Genomic DNA, 22717 nt, shown 5'->3' on the forward strand with positions numbered 1-22717 from the left:
ACAGCATGACATTTTATTACATTTCTTCACTCATGTTTTATACATTAGCTGGATCCTTCCTCAAGGGCCCTGCGCACTTGAGCGACAGTATAATGTCTGCGTCATATCTTAACTACATTTTCCTGGCTTAAAGGTCAAGGTGGCGGAGAGGGACCCCCGTCAGAGTTATATTAATAGGGCGGGGGCTTCCCTGGTGGCGCAGTGGTTGAGAGTCCGCCTGCCGATGCAGGGGACGCGGGTTCGTGCCCCGGTGCGGGAGGATCCCACGTGCCGCGGATCGGCTCGGCCCGTGAGCCACCGGCGCTTGGGCTGCGCGTCCGGAGTCTGTGCTCCGGGAGAGGCCACAGCATTGAGAGGCCCGCGTACCGCAAAAATATCAATCCTCTCCTTCAAAATCAAGAAAAAAACTGAAAATCTCTCCCCGCCCAGAAAGGGCAGAAGGTATATCTCTAGGCTGGGCTCTACCACGAGTGCCCAGCCCTGTGAGCTCAGCACAGGAAACGGCCAGCTCTGTCCTCCCTCTGCTTTTACCAGCCGTTTGGTCTGGAGGTCGAAGTGGAGGCTGGTGACAGATGTGAGCAAGTCCTTCCAGAAGGACATTTGGGAAGGCGGTGGCGAACAGCACAGTAGAGGGGTGCTCCCGGGATGGAGCGCGATCTCAGTACGAGGGGCTCCTTGTTTGTAACAGGGGGCTCCTCATTTCCTCTTCGCAGACATTATAAAGACAGCTTTACCGTTTTCCTGATTTTTTTTTCTTTTTTTGGCTGCTTCGGGCGGCATGCGGGATCTTAGTTCCCTGACCTGGGATCCCACCCGCGGCCCCTGCAGTGGAAGCGTGGAGTCTCCACCACTGAAGCACCAGGGAAGTCCCACCATTTTCCTGATTTTATAGTGAGGAAACTGGGGGCTCATTTAACTCCTGAGCTTACAGCTAGTAATTGCATCAGGGAGGGGAAAGCACCTTTCACCTGCGAGGTGAGGTTATAGAGCGGAGAGTATCTATAGGTCACTTGACCATGGCTATGAAGTGAATAGCCCCGGGCGTGCGTCTCTCTGTAAAACAGCTGCCACTTTACAGGAATACGTCCCATTTCATTACCCAGCAGCTTCTGGGGTGATCCAGTGGGGATTCACTCTTGGGAATGTTTGGCAATTTTTGGCCCCTTGTGATGCTCTGGGCTAATTTTCTCCTGTCTTCTCACGGAGTCATTGCAGAATTGATTAGGTCAAAAGGACCACAGAAGGAAAATGTCAGATTAGCCCCACACTGCTTTTAAGTGAAACCCTTCAAAAACTGAGCACAGCGCACCCCGATTAACCATTGCAGAAACAGTCCTGGGCCCTCCTCACCTATGAACGCTGCCAGCTGCTGGCCATCTCGCTGCCTGTCAGCCCCCCAAGACTGTGGGAAGGAAGTAGGAAAGAAGGTGAAACTCAAATCTCTCCATTTTGCTTCCGTTGTGCTTCTTTACCAAAAAATTCTATGGAGATAGAAGCTCAGGCTAATGGTGGAAATTACATGACAATTATATGTATATTGATCTTAATGTTGTGGTAGTTCTTACATAACCCAGAAGTAAATAAAAATGGACCCATTCTATTTTTTAAAATAGTATTCTACCTCTACAGAGGGCCAGTGCTGGAGACCTAGCATCTTGCAGGGGTCCTGTGTCTTGTTTCTTTGTTAGAATTGGTTCTGATTTGGACCCGCAAGGTATGAGGCGTTTGAACTTGACTATGTTCAGATGGTGACACACAATTGCCTCGACCTGTCTGTACTCACAGGTGCAGAGTTTTGTGCATTTACACCTTAAGAGCATTCACAGGGAGTTCCCTGGTGGCGCAGTGGTTAAGAATCCGCCTGCCAACACAGGGGACACAGGTTCGATCCCTAGTCTGGGAAGATCTCACATGCCGCGGAGCAACTAAGCCCGTGAGCCACAACTACTGAGCCTGCGCTCTAGAGCCCGCGAGCCACAACTACTGAGCCCGCGAGCCACAACCACTGAGCCTGCGCACCTAGAGCCTGTGCTCCGCAACAAGAGAAGCCACCGCAATGAGAAGCCCGTGCACCGCAACGAAGAGTAGCCCCCGCTCGCTGCAACTAGAGGAAGCCCGCGCGCAGCAACGAAGACCCAGTGCAGCCAAAAAATAAATAATGTTCCTTTTAAAGAAGCATCAGGTAGAACCTTTACAAAAAAAAAAAAGCATTCACAGCTTTGCGTGTGTCCATCGAACTGTTTACAGACACCAAAGAAAGAGCCCAAGATTTTAAGTCAGAATACCTGGGTTCAGATCCTAGCCCCGGCACTTATTAGCAAGCCACTTAACCTCAGAAACTCCCTTTGCTTGCTGTAAATTAAGATTAGATGCCTCCATCCAAGGCTTGTGGCAATAAGTGAGATAACCTATAAAAAGTGCTGAGCAAACTGTGAGACACCAATGGACATTAGGTGCAGTCACTGCATTTGATCACATAATTGCTGTCACTGTCTGCCTGGACCTATGGACCCTTTTCTTTCCCTAAGGTCTCCAGGAGAGGAGCATTCACTGAATCCCGTCCAACTGAGCCCGCATCACTCTCCCTGCCTGTCACCTCTGGGATGTCCCCTGAAAATGAAGAGGGGTTCCTCTTAATGTCCTTAGTCTCTCTTTTCTGATGGTTTCTTTTTCAAATCATCCCTTCCTCTACTAATAACCAGTACTTGGATGAAACATACTATATATCAACCTCTCTGCTTTTCTCTAGTTGCTCTAACTTCCTTCCATTCACTGTTTGGGAATGACTCCCTGCCTGTTGGCAGACAATGGATTTCCTCCACTTAGTGAAGCACCAGGAAGCTACTAGTGATGCCCCTACAGAAATGACCACGGGTTTGAAACACCATGTGCGACACTGTGGCATTTCCCACACCAGGATGTATATATTCGTATTTAAGAGGAAAGAACCACTCACTTTCCTTGAGCCGAATAGAAGTAACTTGGGAGCATATTGTTAAAACCCATGCTTTCTCTCTATGCAGGACCCAAAGATTAGTACAAGTCTACCCGTCCTGGATCTCATTGATGCCATTCAACCAGGTTCCATTAACTATGACCTCCTGAAGACAGAAAACCTGAACGATGAAGAGAAACTCAACAATGCAAAGTACGTAAATAAACCTGGGGTCAGGGAGGAAAGGGTGAGCCGGCACCTGGGTAGCCGTGAACTGTAGTGCCGGTGCCTTCGTGCAGACACTTTTAGGTTCGCTGTTGATGCTTTTTCTCCTCATGGCGTACTGTGTCCCATCGTCATTATTTTCAATACCGGGCAATAGCAGTTTAAGCCTCCAGGTGTTAGAGGGAACAAGACAAAAACGATTGATAACAATTGAAACTGAAAACAGTTGACTTCTGATTGATAAGCAAGCCTGTAATTTCATAAAACTTTTAAAACTTTTAAAAACAATTTCCTAATCATAATCTATGGGAGGCTTCCTGAATAGAGTTTGCACATGGTGCGTGCAAATATAAACATTCTATTTGTGAATATCTGTGGATATGCATGGGCAGGGGTGGGGTTCAAGACCAGAGTCTTCACCAGCTTGAGAGCAACTGCCATTTGCTTTACTTGTAGAACGAGGGTAGCAGAACCCAAATTTGGTCTGTTGTCAGCTTTTTTTTTTTTTTTTTTGCGGTACGCGGGCCTCTCACCGTTGTGGCCTCTCCCGGTGCGGAGCACAGGCTCCGGACGCGCAGGCTCAGCGGCCGTGGCTCACGGGCCCAGCCGCTCCACGGCACGTGGGATCTTCCCGGACCGGGGCACGAACCCGCGTCCCCTGCATCGGCAGGCAGACTCTCAACCACTGCGCCACCAGGGAAGCCCTGCTGTCAGCTTTTATACATCAGGTTTTATTTACATAGTTTCTATAGCTCTTTCCCTGATACAACAGCAGAGTTGAAATAGTTGTGACAAAGCCCACAGAGTCTGAAATATTTGCTATCTGGTCTTTATGGAAAGCTTGCCTTCCTAGAGAGGTGCCTTTCTACCCTAGAGAGGTGCCTTTCTCAGAGCAGGCTGTATTAGTTCCTAGGTCTGTCATAACAAAATACCACAAACAAGGTGACTTCAAACAACAGAAATTCCTTCTCTCACTGTTGTGGAGGCTAGAAGTCCAAGATCAAGGTGTCGGCAGGGTTGGTTCCTCCTGAGGGCTTGGATGGAGAATCTGTCCCACACCTCCCTCATCCTTGGGCTTATAGATGCACCACTCCAATCTCCAACCCTGTCTTCACATGGCCTTCCCTGTGTTTCTGTGACTTCACGTAGCTGTCTTCTCTGTGTGTGTGTATGTCTGTGTCTCTTCTCCCTCTCTTATAAGGACATCAATCATACTGGATTAGGGCTCCAACCTACCCCAGCATGACCTCATCTGAACTAACTATACCTTAAATAACACTTTTTCCAAATAACATCACCATCTGAGGTACCAGGGGTTAGGGCTTCTGCTTATGTTTCTGGTGGGGGCCAGTATTCAACCCATAACACAAGTCCAGGGTTAACGAATGGCTGGTGCCCAGCAGCCCTGCTGTGTATCTTATCCCAGCAGGGCCCTTCTCTCTGTGCCCAGTTTGGGAAAGTGGGGACGTGCGTTCCTGGTATGCTGGTGTTTAGCACAATCTAATGGAGAGAAGAGAAATAATTCAACAGCAGTTACAGTAGAGTGTGAGGGATAGTATGGAAGGAGGATCCCAGGGTGCTGTGGAGGGGACAGGAAGGGAACTGAAGCTCTACCGAATAACATCTAAGCTGGGACAGATGGAGAGGACAAGTAAGAAGGAGCTGGACAGGTGAAAGAAAGACTATTCCAGCAGAGGGAAGAACATGGATGAAGACCCAGAAATTAAAAAAAAAAAAAAAAAAAAAGGCCTTGAACCTATAGATGTTCAAGAGGGATGTGATTAAGTTTAAGGAACTCGCCCAGGGTTTTACAATTATCAAGTGGTTCCGCTGAAATTCAAAGTCTGACTTCAGAGCCCAGGCTCCTAAGCACTGTCCTGTAAGGGCAAGATACAAAATTACTTAGAAAAAATGGGTAAAAAGAATTATACAGAATCCTAAAGGTGGCTATGGTGGCAGGATTGTGCATGGTTTGTTTGGTTTTTGAAGCTCTATTTTCTAACTTTTTAATAATTTTTCCTCTATTTTATAATGGAAAAATTAATTTTATTTCATTAATAATTAATATAGAGGAAGTGATTGAGAAATGGACAAGGAGAAAGAATGGGGATGCTCTGGCCCAATGCTCTTAAATTAATTTGATCAATAAAGTAAGAGTAAAGTTATTTCAGGAGAGCAAAGGGAGGAATGGGGCTTTGGGTGGAATGGAGAATCTCTGGAGTAGCCACTGCAAGAAGTTACTAGATAATGAATGAGGAGAAGAAAAGAACGGCCAGGAATAGTGTGGGCTCATTTGAAAATAGACTACAGCTAATAAAAATTATCTTCATCTAACTATAAACAGAGCAAAAATATTCTGCTACAGCTATGGTAATCTTATGTGAAAAATGTGTAATGTAAAACTCTAGTTATTCTACTATTATAGTATCATAAATAAATACACATACATGTAGGTGAGGATTAGAATGGAACAAGGAAGAAAGGACTTGATGGGTAAGGTCGAGGTATTACAGATGCATTTCCCCTTTTTTCTGCCTTGTAAAAATGTTTCTGTAGTTGAAATGGTGCCTGCAGACTTTCCCTAGCACACACTCTTGTTCAGTTCTATGACTTTTTCTGCCACTGTACAGCCCAAGCGAATAAGCATGCTGTAGGCACCAAAAGTGGTGCTAGCTAGGAAGCTCTCTAAGGACAAATAATAAATTTGGTAATTATCACGAGGCTGGACAGCAAGTTTGACGGAGTCAGGAGCTTTGTCAGGCCAGCATTTGCCCTCAAATCTCGGGAGGAACCCAGTGATTGGCTCCAGCCATACCAGGAATGAGCTCTGTATAGCAGATAGTTTATAGTGCAGAGTAGAGAGTGTATGGTATAGATTATATAGAATGACTATAACTGTGATCCTCAGGGGTCCCCTTCATATTTGCTTAGGCTCCCCTCATTCTTCCTCTTTTCTCTTTTAGGTATGCCATCTCTATGGCCCGAAAAATTGGAGCAAGAGTATATGCCCTTCCAGAAGACTTGGTTGAAGTGAACCCCAAGATGGTCATGACAGTGTTTGCTTGCCTCATGGGGAAAGGAATGAAGAGGGTGTAAGGCCCAGCGGGCAGGACTGGAGGCGCACATGCGTTTCTGACTGCTCAGCACTGGGTGCTCCCAGGAAACACGGGGACAAGTCAGACCATTCCAAAGTTTTCAACTTGGTGACATTATACAAGGTTCCAAAAAAAATGTGTATCCGTTCAGCCAAGTAACCTTCGTGTATTTAACAAAAAGTGCTTTATTCTTTGCAAAAGACCCAGTCTCTTACAAATTTTTTTTTATTGTTGAATTGATTGCTTTGAAAATCTAGAGACAAAAAGAACTGATTTTCCAGGCACCCTTTCTGCTTTTGCCACTATAGTCAAGTATAGAAGCTGTATGTAGTGTTGTTAATTTTAACATAATCTTTCAAACCAGCTTAAATCGGCTGCTTTCTTGTTCAGGGTGAGAACCAGGAGGGGAGAATCATCAAACCAGCCCTAAAACCGGCTTCTGGAGGCCAGCGTTTGATCTGTTACGAGCCTCCTTCGTGTAGCCCTTCTGCGCTCTGTCTCCCTGTGACTTTGCTCTCCACGCTCTCAGAACTCTGCCTTCTCTGTGGCCGACCTCTGCCGGCCATCCTCCCCTTGGGGCCATTTGGGTCATCTGACAGATCAGTCAGGCTGTTGGGATCTCCAAGAGTCTCTGGTAACCTGAAGACCTAAGACTCATCATCAGAGCCTTTTCTCAGAACTAGGGTCCCAAATGTCATCAGATTTTATTTTTTCAGCCAATAGGAAGCCCTCTGTTTTTAACCCTACGATTTGGGCTCTGACCAGACCTAACATCTTGACTACTGTGCCTTCAAATAGATTCTCACTTAACTCTTGGTGGAAGGTTCTATCCAAGGAGGGTGTCATTGAGCAGCAAAACGCTAGGGGGCAGTGCAGAGCCATAACAAAGCATCTGTTCTTGGATGCTGCCTCTCCGTGTATTTAGCTCTGTGTGTTAGATCTAGTTATTGTGCTATTGGCTGGATATCTGGTGACCGGGAACCATCTTGCTCTGATTTCATTTGCTCTTAGATCATAGTGCATGTGATTGCTGCCAGGCCATAGGACCGATGTTTACTTTTTTGGTACCCTCAAGCTCCCAGGGGCCATATGTGCCAATGACCAGTGACCCTCACCTCACCCCCGTACCCCAACACACACACACACACACTCACACACACACACTCACACACACACTCACACACACACACACTCACACACACTCACACACACACACACACACACACATTTTTGGTACCCTCAAGCTCCCAGGGGCCATATGTGCCAATGACCAGTGACCGTCACCTCACCCCCGTACCCCAACACACACACACACACACTCACACACACACACTCACACACACACTCACACACACACACACTCACACACACTCACACACACACACACTCACACACACTCACACACACACACACACACACACACTCACATACACACATACCTAGCCAGGTGTCAAGCTGGGTAAGAACTGGCTGCATTGCTTTGCGAAGAGCTGATGACTGGATAGTTAAAGAATTCCAAAATAAAACCAGAGGAACAGTGTGAATTTGAGCAGCTCTAATAGACTATGCAATTTCCTTGAAAACTTACCAAAGGCTAAATAGCAACAGAGCACTGGGCACCAACCCTAGACCCCCGCTATCGTAGTGGAAGGGCTCATCAATGAGGTATCTTCTTTAGGGGTGGTATGTAATGGAACTTAGCCATTTTGCAAAGCAATTGAAATGCATCGCCCCAGCTCTGCTCCTTGGCAGTGGGCTCAGGAAGCCGACATGTGGCTTCTCCCGGCCCATAACCTGTGTTTCTGCTGCATCTGAATGCAAAGTGGTTGGCTTTGTCTTAATCTGCACTTCATCATGTAGCCTCAGACAATTCTCCCCCATCTGCCTCCAGGAAGCATGTTACTGCCTTAAAGGACAATGAAGATAAAGTAATGCTCAAGTTCTCTCCAAATAAAAAGTTCCCTGTATTGGATGTCTTCTGAAGGTTTCGTAAGAGCGTACTCTAACTTATTCATTCATTCAACCAACACGCACTGAGGGCTGAAATGTGTCAGGCACTGCGCACGGTTTTGGGAATACACCTGTAAATGAGGCAGGCATTGCGCTCAGCTGATCAGGAAAGCCTGACGATAAACAACTCCACTGACAGCTGTGATGAGCGATTGACGCGGGCAGGCTGAGACAGGCTTACAACAGAGGAAGCCATCTAAGAAATATTTTAGCTGAAAGCTGAAGGGTAAGTTGGAGGGAGTTGGACAAAGAGGAGGCCAGAATGAAAGGTTTGAGACACAGATTCTCAGACACACATTGAACCCAGTCATGAGCAAAAGCCAGACTTGGGAATTGGTGTGAAACGGTTTCTAGAATGATTCGAGGAGGAATCTTTAGGGCTGGCCGTGCCTGGGGTTTCCTCTCTAGCCTGGCTGGGCCTCACTTTGGCTGGCACGGGGTGGGAGGCAAGGTGTTTGCTGAGGAATTCTCCTGCAGCCGGCCCCCGCAGGTGGGCTGCTGGGACAGAAAAGCATCTGTTTGGCAGGGTCACATCCTGCGCTGCACAGGTGTCACTCGCCCGCACAGCTGCTGGGAAGCTGGGCTTTTGTGCTTAAGCTGTGCGTCCTGGCTTCACCAGCAGCAGCTCTTTGGAGATGGCGCTTTCCTGGCCTGACATTCCTACAGCGTCTACACTTAGGAGGTAGCGGCCTGTCCTACATCTCAAGAGGTTACCAATATTAAGTGTGTTTTTGTGTGTATGAGACTGCACTGATAGGTCCCGACCAGAAAGACTGAACAGGTACAGGAAAGCAGGTACAGGGAAGAAGATTAAGACTCTTGGAGACGAGAAGTCTAAAGGAATACAGCCATCTGAACACGGTAATTTTTCTAAATTTAAAAGTTTATTGTTACATTTTAGCCCATCCAAGTATGACATCAGAAAGTAAAATTGTACCAAAGGGTCTACAGTGGAAAGCAGGCCACCTTCCCACCCCCGTGTCTAGTGATGTGCTTTGAAGCCAGCTCATATTGGCTCCAACTGGCTCCAATGTTAAACCATTGTTATCTTGAAATTGGCCATGGTGGGCGTATTTACAGCATAGAAATAATCAAACTCTACAAATAGGGGTTTTTATCCCCAGAGATCTGGTTTACCAACCCACCACTAGCTCTGTCCCAAAACCTCAGTTCCCCTCCTCGTCAGCGACCACTGTTACCAATTTCTTTTGTATCTTTCTAGAAATAATCTACGCGCATGTTACACACACACACACACACACACACACACACACACACACACCCCTTTTTACTGCAAATATGAGCATACCATACACATCATTCTGCATCTCATTTTCTTCACACCAAACCCTGGAGACTGTTCCACGTTGCCAAATATAGACCTGCCTCAATCTTTTCAACAGGTGCACAGTATTCTGGTGAATGGATGTGCCAACCTGTATTTAACCAGTGGCCTATAAATGGATATTTAGGTTGTTTCAATCCTTTGCTACAGCATATAAAGCCACAGTGGATATTATGTCCACTTCTTGGGCTCAGAATGTTCATTTTAATGTAACAGGTACTTAAGTTTCTGCTCTAGCAAAGGTATTAAACACTAGAGTCACACATCAGTCCTCCTCTGAAGCTTCCTTGAAGTATTTGACAAAGAGCCCTGAGCTGGGATGGGCCCTTGAGCCCCTCCCATCTTCTCCGTTTCACGTCTAAAGTATGTTAATCCAGTGGGGAGATAATGTGCACATGCAAAATGTACTCAAAAGCAGGATGTGATAAATGCTATAACAAATTTGTAAATAAAGTATGGGAGCTCAGGGGAAAGATTAATTCTGAAGGAAGGATTAGCAACATTTTGCAGGAGATCTGAGCCCCGACTAATGAGAAGTGGGCAGGAACCATGCCTCACCATGTTGATGTCTCCACCAGTGCCAAGCACTTTCTCGATTTTTAAGGAGAGCTGGGTAACTGAAAAATCGATTTGTATTAGACATGAACAAATGTTTCCTGACTGTGGGAGATGCCACAGAGAAGTCGTTGTGAGAAGAGTTGTGAAATAGACCTACCTGCAGAGTTTTTAGAAGGGCATGGATTCCTGTTTGTTTGGAAATTATGCCATTAGAGGCTGTCTTGAGACAATGCATAGGACTAGATGGGCTTTTCAAGTCTCAGCCAATCTAGTGATTTTATCCACCTAAACGCACACACACAATCTAGTCTGTCGCTTGGAGCACAACTGTGGTCTCGATTATAAAAAGAATGGAAACTCAGCCCACCTTACACCAGCCCATCTCAGACTGATGCTTAATGCACGAGAGACATTCCCCTGTGCTCCCAGTGTCCCTGGGCGGCTCCAAGGCCCACCTTCCCTGCAGTTACTGTACCTGTTGTCATTCAGCAGCTGCCGAGATAGCATCGACTTTGCTCTCCTTCCCCCCAACCCCCCAGTGTACCGGTGCGCTTGGATGAAATGCTGGCAGTGCTCTCTTAGTGAGCTTGACATGACACGTCTCTGCCGGCCTCATGATCCAGTAACCAGAGCTGATGGTCAGCACAAGTCAGCAGTGCTGACCGATCCTCTTGTGAAATCTAGTTCCTTTGACAGTTTCCTAACAAAATTCCAGGAATTAAACTCTCAGCTGCCAAGGACTGCTCTTTCCACGGTGTCCTCGCCCCCTATTTTTCAGAAGGCAGAGTTTACCAACTGAGGCTGTGGGTGGGTGACCAAAAAAAAAAAAAGGAAAAGGAAAATTGTGTAAATGTTTTCTCATGTCTAAAGTCTACACATACTTAATAACCCACCTTAGGTCAGACACAAAAGCACGGATAAGCTAGTCAGCACCCACCATCTCACCTTTAACAACTCAGAGAGAGGTCGGCAAAATGGCAGGGATTTTTATATTATCTGATCAGATGGACTCCATCTGTCAAAACTGGGGAGTTCCATTCCAATAAGTATTTTGGTTAATAAAGAGCTACCATGTATAATTTTTGGAATAGTAATTTTTAGGGGATTAGAATGCATGCAAATATTTAATTCTAAAGCTCTGTGCAGTACAACATAAAAGTTAATGATTCAGCAGGCGCTTTTGGATTGGGCCAGACCACGGGCCCACTGGTAAGAGTCGGAATGTTCAAACCTCCTTGCTCTAAGTCTGGGGCTAAGACCAGGGGCACTTGGAAGCTGGTTAGAAATGCAGAATCCCAGCCCCACCCCAGACCTACTGAATCAGAATCTGCAGTTTAGTAAGATCACCACTTAATTCATGTGCACGTTAAAGTTTGAGAAACACTGTCCTAAAAGATCTGCAGTTGATAGTCAGTTGCATTTGAACCAACTTTAAATTAGATTACACTTTCCCAGTAACACTAGACTTGAGAGATTGAAAAACCCCTCCACTAACATCTCCCCATCATCATTGTTCATTTGAGGTGGCCCAAGTGGCTCTGCCTTCCATCTGGGTAGATCCCCCATCACCCAGCCTTGTCCTTTGCTGTCCCTCTCCCCCATGGCCCCTCTCTTCCCTGTGGCAACCCACTGCCAGCCACAGGCCCCAAATCTTCATGTCCCTGGTCCTGCTGGGTAACTTAAGGTGTCTCTTGGCACTGCCTTCTCTTACCTGCTGCCCAGGGCTGCTGCTTTCATGCCTCTGACCCAGTTGGTGCCACATCACTTAAGTCTTCTCTCTTGTTCCTTCAATACCTCCATCAAACCTACTGACTTTTCTCCCACCATCTCTGGAGCACCCTCTCTATGACTTCCAGTGACAGCTAGCCGACTTAGTAAACCAAACTGTCCCAGGGGGAGGGGATTGTGGCCCTTCGGTGCCTACTCTTTTCTCCTCCAAAACATGCACTTTACAATGACTTTCTAGGGCTATAGCTTCATCATTGTTATCTTTGCCAATTTCCTAATGGCAAAGAGAGAGCAAAGCGCCTTCCAGATAAACAGCTATAATATGCAAAGGTCCGGAGGATGGAAGAAGATGGTTATCTTTGAGGAACTGAAAGACTAGTATGGCTGAAGGAAAGGGAAAATTGCCATATCATGAGAAACAGATGGACTAGAGAAAGGTTTAGAGCTGATTCTCAGACTCAAGTGTGCTTGAGAATCACCTGGGGAAGTTGCTAAAACACAGACTTTCCAGATCCCACCTTGAGGTTCAGTGCTTAGAGCGCTGGTGGGTCCAGGAGTCTGCATTTTCCACAAATACTCTCAGAGATTCTGGGACTCACAGGCCTGCCCTGGAGAGGCACTAGTCCAACCCAGCTGTCCTCAGCCCTGGCTGCACAATGGAATCATCTCAGGAGATTTACAAGAAGCTGGTGTCTATGCCCCGCCCTCTGAGGTTTTGATACAATTGATCTGATGTGTGGCCAGGGCAGCTGGAGATGCGCAGGTGACTCTAATTACCAGTCAAGTTTGAGAACCAATGGGATGCAGCCTGGGGTGCTCTTCAAAGGGGCGGGCTGGGTGGAGCATCTTAAAAAGCGGATAGACCAATAAGAGGGAGTAATGGTTAGAAACGGGGAATGAAGGGATGGAAGTGTTTCAAGGACAAACCCTGCTTTCTTCACAATTGAACCATCCAGCCGACAAGCCATTTGCCTCTCTGGGTGCCTTACTAGGCACCTTCCTGGTGCCACGACTCCCAGGCTCAGTATTTGTAGCCAAAGCGAGGGCATGAGAACCTGGGATGGAGTTCTCTGCCTTCGAGCCTCAAATCTCCCTCTTCAATGACTCCCAAGATGGCAGCATCTTTCCTCCCCCCTCAGAAACACAGGGGGCCCGGATACGCCAACGCGTTGTGCAAATTCTAAAACTGCTTCGCTCTGCATGAATAAACATGAGAGTGTGTGGAGGGAAAACACATTTATCAATTATGTGTCCTCCAAACCTACCAAGATTATGCAGCTTTAATGGCTGAAAGATTTTGAAAGGAAAACTTGTAAATTGAGCTGCACCTAAACTCATGACAAACTGCCATGAAATTGACTGACTCTCTCAGCGCTTACCTAACAGGAAGCCTGAGCTGCATATCCAAGTCCCGGCCAGTCCAGATCACGGTGGCGTTGCCCTGATCCTCAGCCCGCTCCAATTGAGAGAAGGCAAAGCAGCCACTGTTCACAGGGGAGGTTATCTTTTTAGGCACCTTAATAAAGGCAGAGGGTTACGGCTCTTGAAGAAACACTTGCCATATTATTTTTGCCACCTAATGTTCCAAATTGACTGGAGAGCAAATGTGCAAATTAGCTGGTCCCCGGGGGGGCATGATTCGGTGAGATCGATCCCCCAGGACCAGATTGGCTTCTGGGGCAGTGACTCATCCCCTAACTCTTTGGAAGCTGCAGCAGGAGAGGACAGCTGTCGCCAGGGTTCACCTGACCTGGGTAAGGCTCCGGGAAGAGAACACATTGGCCCCTCTCAGCTCCCTTCCTGGTTTATCTTTTTTTTTTAATGAATGGGACATACTGAACACCTGTTTTGCCAGTCACCTTCAGCTGCTACCCCACTGAATTCCCACAACAGCCCTCAGAGGTAGGTTATCGTTAACCTCATTTTTCTGCAGGGGAAACTGCACCTCCGAGAAGCTAAGAGATTTGCCTGTGAGCCAGGGTGGAGTCCATCTGATCAAGCTGTTGTGTTCTTCTCTCTCTCTCTCTCCATGCAATAAATTCAACTGAAGAGTTCAGTTTGAGGAATTTTGCCTGTACACAGTGTAACTACCACCACAATCAAAACAGAGAATTTTCCCACCCCTCCAAAAATTTCTCCTGTACCTCTTTGTAGATTAATCCCTTCCTCCCCAGCCTCAGGCCCTGGCAACAACTAACCTATTTTCTGTATCTGTAATTTTGCCTTTTATTGTGTCATATAGATGTCCAGAGTATATAAATAAATACCTCCTACAAATTAGTAATAAGACAAACCATCTGATTAAAAATCAGACAAACAATTGGAACACACATACACACACATATACTTATGGCCAATTAGCACAAAAAAGGTTCTCAACATTATTAGCCATCTCAGAAATTTAAATGAACTCCAAGTTAGACACCACCATACACTTACTAGAATGGCTAAAATGAAAAAGACTGCATCAGATAAAAAGGATGTGGACCAACTAGAACTCTAATATATTGTTGGTGGGCGTATAAAATGATACAACCACCTTGAAAAAAGGCACAGGAGTTGCTTATAAAACTAAATATCTCTATGACCTAGCAATTCCATTCCTGGATAGCTACCCAAGAGAAACAAAAATGTTTGTCCATCAAAAAAGCCTTGGGGCTTCCCTGGTGGCGCAGTGGTAGAGAGTCCGCCTGCCGATGCAGGGGACGCGGGTTCGTGCCCCGGTCCGGGAAGATCCCACGTGCCGCGGAGCGGCTGGGCCCGTGAGCCATGGCCTCTGAGCCTGCGCGTCCGGAGCCTGTGCTCCGCAACGAGAGAGGCCACAGCAGTGAGAGGCCCGCGCACCGCAAAAACAAATAAACAAACAAACAAACAAAAGCCTTGTAAAAGTATATTCATAGCAGCTCTATTCATAGTGGTCCCAAACTGAAAACATCCCAGATGTTCATTAATAGGATAATGGATAGACAAATACTATTATATTACTCAGCAGTAAATAGGAATGAATTGCTGGCATATACAGCAACATGAAAGAATTTTAAAAACATGCTGGGCTTCCCTGGTGGTGCAGTGGTTAAGAATCCGCCTGCCAGTGCAGGGGATACGGGTTCGAGCCCTGGTCCGGGAAGATCCCACATGCTGTGGAGCAACTAAGCCCGTGTGTCACAACTACTGAAGCCTGCGTGTCTAGAGCCCATGCTCTGCAACCAGAGAAGCCACTGCAATGAGAAGCCCACGCACCTCAACAAAGAGTAGCCCCCGCTCACTGAAACTAGAGAAAGCCTGCGTGCAGCAACGAAGACCCAATGCAGCCAAAAATAAAAATTAAAAAAAAATTTTAAAAAAACCACGCGCTGAGTAAAAAATGCCTGACACAAAAGAGTACATGCTATATGCCATGGGCTAAATGTTTGTGTCCTCCACCCCACCTGCCCCTCATTTATCTGTTGGAACCTGATCCCCAATGTGATGATATTTGGAAGTGGGGCCTTTAGGAGGTGATGAAGTCATGATGGTGGATCCCTCATGAATAGGATCAGTGCCCTTATAAAAGAGACCCCAGAGAGCTCTCCAGCTTTCTTTCTGCCATGTGAGGCTACAGCAACAAGGGGGCCATCTTGGCACCAGGAAACAGTCCTCACCAGATATTGAATCTGTGCCTTGATCTTGGACTCCTCACCTTCCAGAACTGCAAGAAATAACTATTTGTTGTTTAAGCCACCCAGGCTATGGTATTTTTGTTTTAGTAGCCCGAACTGACTAGGATGACATATGAAGTTCTAGATCAGGCAAAATTAATCTGTGGTAATAAAATCAGAGCAGTTGCTGTTGGAGTTGGGGGGAACTGATTGGAAGGGACATGCAGAAATTTTCTGGAGTGATGAAAATTTTCTCTACCCGGATAGAAGTGTGGGTTACTCAAGTATACATATTTTTGGAACTCATCTAGCTATGTACTTAATACCTGTGCATTTCATTGTATGTATCTCAATTTTAAAAAGGCACTGCCCACTGCTGCCTAGGACTGGTTTATAATAGCTGCTGGTCTGTAGAAGACAAAGGAGTAACTAAACCGGAAGTAACTAAACCAGTAACTAAGTCAAGTCATCTGACTGGTGACTGGATCTTTGACGGCCACAGTGTTATCATGGCACAGAAACTCCGAAAACCAGAGTAAGACAAGGTTCTGGACTGGAAGCCCAGGGGCTGCTTGAAGCCTTGTGCAAAATGGAGAGAAGTGAGCGAAGAGGTAGAAAGATAGAAAAGGAAAACAAAAGGCTTCCCAATGAGCTTACAGACCCAGGTTCCAAATCACAGAAGAAATCAAATGCTAAGGCAGCCAATAAAACCAAAGCTCAGTGCATAAAATCACCCCAAATACAATTAAACTTCTAGAGCAGCCTGGCACAGACTTTAAAAATAAGTCTTCTGAGGATTCTCGGCAAGAGCTCTGAAGAAACAATACTCATAAAAAATGAAACAATAAAATATTTAAATGATATTTTAAAATATGGATATGAAAACAACATGGATAAATGTGAAAAAGTGCCAGTTGCAAATGTTGGAAAATATTTATATAGTTATTGAAACAATAACAAAAAAATACCCACCTCAACTGACTATGTAGTCTAAACAAGACACAAAGAATGAATTAGTGTTTTTGAAGATACTGCTGAGAAGTGCACTCAGAACTCAGCATACAGAGACAAAGATTATGGTTTTTAAAAACATGAAAGGACAGTTACAAGACATGGAAGGCAGATCAAGGATCTCCAAAGGGACTAGCAGAGATCCATCCAACAGCTGAGGAAACAGTAAAGTGATTTTCCAAAACTGAAGAAATGTCTAAATCCTCAGATCAAAACTACATTCTGTGTACCAAGCAAGATAACTAAAAATAATTCCACATCTATACCAGAGGAATGGATCTGAGGAGCATCAAAAATAAAGATAATCCCTTAAGAGACATTGAATAGAAAGGACAGCTGACCTGCTGGGAAACAACAGTTCCTGGATGGCCAATTTCAACCACACAACAGTAGACGCCAAAACACAACAGAAGACCTGTCACACTGGAATATTACATTCAACTAAACTAGTCTTTGCAAGTGATGGCCAAATAAAGTTGTTGTTAGATATACAGAGCATAATAGAATTTACCACTGTTGGATCTTAACTAAAGGAGCCTTTAAAAGATTGCTTCAGCAAGAAGACATGGTTTTAAATCCAGAGAGAAAACCATAGGATACGAAATAAATAGAGAGCACAAAAACTGATAAAGTTTGTCAATAAATTTTAACTGTTACTTTAAAATTACTTTCTGTAATTTTAAAGTTATTTTTAAGTTATTTTAAAGTTACTTTTTGTGTTAAAAAAGTTCACTTTGGTTCGTTTTTCCCCCTCTCCACTTCAGTGTGGTTATGTTATTTATTTGAAACAAAATTACATTCATTTGGTTTGGTTTGTTTTCATTTTATTTACTTGACTGGTTGTTTTGAGTATGTGAAAAATTAACACGGTTCTAAAATACAGAGGTATTCAAAACGTTTTACTCGAAGAAATGTCCCTCCCCCCATCTCTTCTACCCGGCTCTTATTCGCTCTTCTACCCCCTTCTTACTCCAACTGTTTTTCACTCACCTGCTGGAGGTAACCCATCTCATTGATTTCTGGTCTATCCTTCCTGTGTTTCTTTCTCCACAAATGAGCAGAAACGCATGTATTTTCTTTTTTCTCCTTCTTTCTTATATAAAATGTATTGGGTTGGCCAGAAAGCTCGTTTGGGTTTTTCCATAAGATGTTATGGAATGGAAAAACATGAACAAGCTTTCTGGCCAACCCAGTAGTTTCAGTGGCGGTCGCCTCGATCCATTAAGTATGTTTCAATACCTTTGAATCCCAGAGAGAGATTTGAACTCTCAATCCTTTCCTTCTCAGAAGTCCACTGAAGGGAGGATGATTTATTTTGCAAATTTGCCTGCCCTGACCTCAAGGGCATTCAAATACACTTACCAGTGGGAATGTAGGAAGGGGACCAGGGTCCCTCCACTTACAGAGGTTAGATGTGGCCTCACACCAGACAAAATGTTATAGGGTGCTACCTTCAGAATGACGTGTGGTAGGCTTTGATTCAGACTGTTATGGTGTTATGGCTGTTATGGTGACCTTCCCTAAATAAACTACCTGATTCACAACTACCTGATTTTTTTTACTTCTCAAAAGAGCTCCCCACACATAGCATTCTTATTCTTCTATGGGTGGACCCATCATTCCACATGGACAAGGAAAACTCTCTTTGAATGGAGATCTTATAATCCTCCATATAAGCTCTCCTTCTCAGCCATACATTTGAAAAACTCACCTTTTATGTCTTCATCTAAGTTGAAAATGTTGAAGAAGAGAAAAGCAACGGAAGACCTAATGAGTTAGTACTCCACAGGAGACCTCCCTCAGCATGGGCTGAGATCCATGGGTCAATACTCTATGGCTATGGTTCTTCAACAAAAAAGACACGTTTCCACTGTATTACTATCCTTTTATTCTTGGCCTCATCTTCCCTGAAGAGTTAAATATTTTCTAGATAGTCTACAATGAGAATAACAACTCTCATCATACTTTCTTTTTGAGGGTGGGAATGGAAGCGAAGTCGATTGAGCACAGAAATGACAGGAAACATGCCATTATATTTTAACCAGTGTGCAAAGAAGGCTCTTAAGTAATCAGCTATCTGGACCCTTCTCTTCAGAGAGTTTTGTTTTACAGCAAATCGCTGTGGGGATGAAGCTTTATAGCCTTGGAGTCCTTGTAGCCACCATCCTGTTCTGTGAGCAGCATGCCTTCGCATTTCAGAGGTAACCCGCTAGAATCCTAGATGGTGGTGGGTCGTTTCCCCCACTTGTTTGCCCCTCATGGAATGCAGTCAGTGCATTGGACTGGGGAGCAAAACATTCCAGTCTGAAGGTCAGCTCTTTCTGAAACTTTCCATGTTGCCCTTCCAAATTGTAGATGTCAGTATAATAAGGATCTCACTAGATCTAGGGTCTTTTTTTCTTTTCTGGCTCTAGTTTTATTACTGAGAAAACTCTGGATGATATGTATACTCAGTAGCTATGAAAATTAAAGAAATAGACTCTTGATTTTTAAAAATATGTAATTATTTACACCTTAACACTTCACATGATTTATGTTTTTCTTGTCTTCACATATACTCTGCATCGACTATGGATAATTTGTTTTTTTCTTGTACGTAGAACGTGGGAGGGAGAAGAGGATAAAGGTATCAAATAGGAGGTTTGGGTTGTGCGTGGGTGTTCAGCATGGAATAGGAAAGGAAGAATAGTTGTGTTATAAAGAACACACACATGAACATATCTAGTTCTTATTTTGCTTGGTAGATTGAATCCCTTAGGATTTTCTACTATAAACCACTTGACAGAACACAAACAAACTCATGCCCTAGCATATATAAAACATGGTGTAAATAGTTTTGAGGCTATATGTATTATTGTAATTCATTAGTCAACTTTTAGGCTTTTCAAAATTGATATTGTTTCCTTTGGAATTATCTTTTTTTTTTCCTGTTGTTTTTTTCTATGATCCTTTTCTCCTCCAGTTGTCTCTTGAGATGTATTCCTCTCCTCAGTGAATGGCAAAGAGGGAAGGGACATACCAGGGGCGGGGAAAATTCTGCCGAAGAAACTGAGTCATAAAGAGCCGTAGGACAGCATTTAAGAAAATAGAGTTTGGGAATTTCCTGGCGGTCCAGTGGTTAGGACTCGGCACTTTCACTGCCCAGGGCCCGAGTTCAATCCCCAGTCGGGGAACTAAGATCCCACAAGCTGCACAGCGCGGCCACAAAAAAAAGTTTGACTTGTGAGTTGGAAGCTGTGTTTGCCCATCATTACTAAACTAAGAATAGCCGGTTGATTCTTTTTTGTTGAATATAATCGCCAAGTATCAAATTTCATCACCAAATGATTGTTACTGAAATTGACACGGGAGTCAAATTGCTAGGAGAATTGGTGACTTATGTGTCTATGTATTGTCAATAAATCAGACGGCTATGATTTCTAGGGTTCTTGCTAGTTCTAATATCCAATTACTTGGCAGTTGGCTTTAATTAAGGGTAAAGGAGAGGGAAGGAGAAAAACTGCTCTCAACACGTCCAACCTGACACTGAAGGCAATGGCAGTGTCATTGCCAGAGAGGGAAAGGGGAGGAAGTGAGCGATTATTTAGAACCTGTGTTGTCCCAGGCACTGGGATAGGCACTTAGAAATGTTAACCTGTTAAGTGCCCACAATCCTCCAGTCTTTTTTACTGACATTTTACAGAGGAGGAAAATAAGCCTCAGGGAGAATAACACTGGCTCCAAATCGAACAACAAATGTTGAGTTTGTATTCAACCCAAATTTCACCTCATTTCTACTCTTTTCACTGCACAGCATTGCCTCTAAAAATTATAGAAATTAGGAAGAGAGCCAATTTGATGGGAGGTCAGATTTAGTCCCAGTGAATTGGCAGAGACAGGGAGTCTGGAAGGTAGCCTGGAAGAGGCCGGGGCTACAAGTCCGGTCTCAAGGTCCTCACTACGGCAGGTCTAAAGGTGGCCTCAGCGGCAGCCTGGCACAAACATCATCACAGCTGGCTGTGGCAGAGGCTAGCAGGCTCACCTACAGACCACCACCTGCATCATATAGTAAACTAAAATCCTTGATAAGACAACCACTAGCAAGATATACCAAAGCTTGACTATGTTGCTGCGAAACGAATAAGCTTATAACAGTTCAGTGGGACTAGACATTACGCAAATAAAGGAAATACACAGAAAGAAAATAGTAAGAGATGAATGAGAAAAATTCCCTCATGCATGGCTCTTCTTACTATTTTTTGCTTCAGCATATGCTTTGAAGTCTGATTGATACCTATGCTTGAAGAGAGGAGTGAGACTATGACTATATTTTAATCAAATAATATCATGTTGAGAATATTTAATACTTTGTACCTATCGTAGTGGTCCCCATGTACTGGGGGAGGGGAACTGCAGTTTTGTGGGCAGATGCATATCTGATTCCTGGGTCCCATTCCTCCACTAGAAATAAAATCGCAAACTGCTTTCTGTGAGTAAAAAATAATTTTTTTTTTTTTACCAAGTGTTTCTGAGCATTGCTTTTCCACGAATTGCCTATTACCAAAGCGAAAAGAAAAATCTAATTTTATTCAGGGCGACAGACTTTGATGAATTATTTCTGGGGGTAAAAAATATAACCCCTCCTAAAAAGAGCTAAGGGTCTGGCTTTTTTTAAAGCTGCTCTTTGTTATTGTTTTCTTGTCATGATCATTTTCCTAACAGCACTTTGTGTTCAGACAATCAATGGCTGATCTGCAGTTGCATTCTGATAAATCTCATCAGTAAAATGCTCTGGAATGAAAACAAAAAAGTTTTAAAGGCACAAATACCATATGTCAAAGAGAAAGCCAAAAAAAAAAAAAAAAGTCTCCATGTTCACTTGATTTTAAAGGCCAAACACTATAAAGGGTAAACATAAAATACTAGCAAGAATCTCGTAAACAGTCATTAATTGCATTGTGCTCTGATTACCTAAGTGTGGCCAGTCAGCTGAGGCTATTTATTTGGAAAGAAGATGAAATAGGACGGAAAGAAGGAAAAGGAGTTGGAGAGTGGAGGAGGCTTTTGAATTATTAATAGACCACAGGAAGAGTTCCTTTTGTTGACTTCATATACTGTCTGCCACCTGGAGACCAGCTTGATCTCTTTCACTTAGCTCCTACTGATATATTACTTTCATCTTAGAGAACAGGGCACTAGTGGCTTGAAAATGCTGTAATGCATAAAACAAAACTGCAGCCTTGGGTTATATGCCATTGTTCAGAGCCATCTCACCAGCTTTTTAAATTCAAAAATAATCTTTCAGAGCTATGGCAAGGGTGAATCATCCCTGTAAACCATAGCAGGGAACAGATCTTGAGGACCATAATCATATTCTTAGAGGGGAAGCAGCGGAGGAAATGTTGCCTAGGTATTAAAAGCTCTGGAGCTGGAGAGCTGAGTTGAAACCTCAGGTCTGCTACTTACGAGTCATGCAGTCTTGAACAATTTGAGCCCTCCTTGAGCCTCGCTTTACTTTTTGTGTAAAGTGACCTGTTATTTCACTGTGCTTGTATTTTTAACTTTTTTTTTGGTGCAAGCCTTTTTTTTTTCCTAAATGATTATTGGTTACATCTGTAACTGTATCCTTCAGAGTCATGATCAAAACACATCTTTACAAAACAGAAATAGATACAGATATAGAAAACAAAGTTATGGTGGGGGGGGAAGGGAGGGTGGGATAAATTGGGAAATTGGGATTGACATATACACACTACCATATATAAAACAGATAACTAATAAGGACCTACTGTATAGCTCAGGGAAGTCTACTCAATACTCTGTAATGACCTATATGGAAAAAGAATCTAAAAAGGAGTGGATATATGTATATATATAAGTGATTCGCTTTGCTGTACACCTGAAACTAACACAACATTGTAAATCAACTTTACTCCAATAAAAATTAAAACAAAAAAAACTCACACCTTTATTTTTCATCTCCCATCGCCCCAATATATTCTATGTGGCAGAGAAATCTTCCCCCGCCCTTGCATGGAAAGTTAGAAAACTCTATGGCTTTTTAGCCCGCTCTTAAGTAATTGGTAGTCCTTGGGTCATGTTGAAATGCAAACCTCTATTCAGAAACTAGAATGTCTACTCCAACCAAGGCATTATTCAAATATCTCAATCTTTGTAGAAAAACAACTCACCC

At 44.1% G+C, this 22717-nt stretch overlaps 2 protein-coding genes across 2 annotated transcripts in view; both read left to right on the forward strand.

The window, feature by feature from the left end:
* The window catches only part of LCP1 (lymphocyte cytosolic protein 1), a 54805-nt gene extending 48274 nt beyond the window's left edge, over nucleotides 1–6531 (forward strand). The window contains exons 15-16 of the mRNA XM_007102510.2: nucleotides 3024–3148; nucleotides 6124–6531. Of these exons, the coding sequence (XP_007102572.1) occupies nucleotides 3024–3148; nucleotides 6124–6256 (258 nt within the window). The 3' untranslated portion in view covers nucleotides 6257–6531. The remainder of the gene's footprint in view (nucleotides 1–3023; nucleotides 3149–6123) is intronic.
* Nucleotides 6532–18540: 12009 nt separating this feature from the next.
* The window catches only part of CPB2 (carboxypeptidase B2), a 56990-nt gene continuing 52813 nt past the window's right edge, over nucleotides 18541–22717 (forward strand). Inside the window, exon 1 of the mRNA XM_024126007.2 lies at nucleotides 18541–18746. Coding sequence (XP_023981775.1) covers nucleotides 18673–18746 — 74 coding nt within the window. The 5' untranslated portion in view covers nucleotides 18541–18672. The remainder of the gene's footprint in view (nucleotides 18747–22717) is intronic.

Source organism: Physeter macrocephalus, chromosome 13 (assembly GCF_002837175.3).
Source record: "Physeter macrocephalus isolate SW-GA chromosome 13, ASM283717v5, whole genome shotgun sequence".
Taxonomy (NCBI): domain Eukaryota; kingdom Metazoa; phylum Chordata; class Mammalia; order Artiodactyla; family Physeteridae; genus Physeter; species Physeter macrocephalus.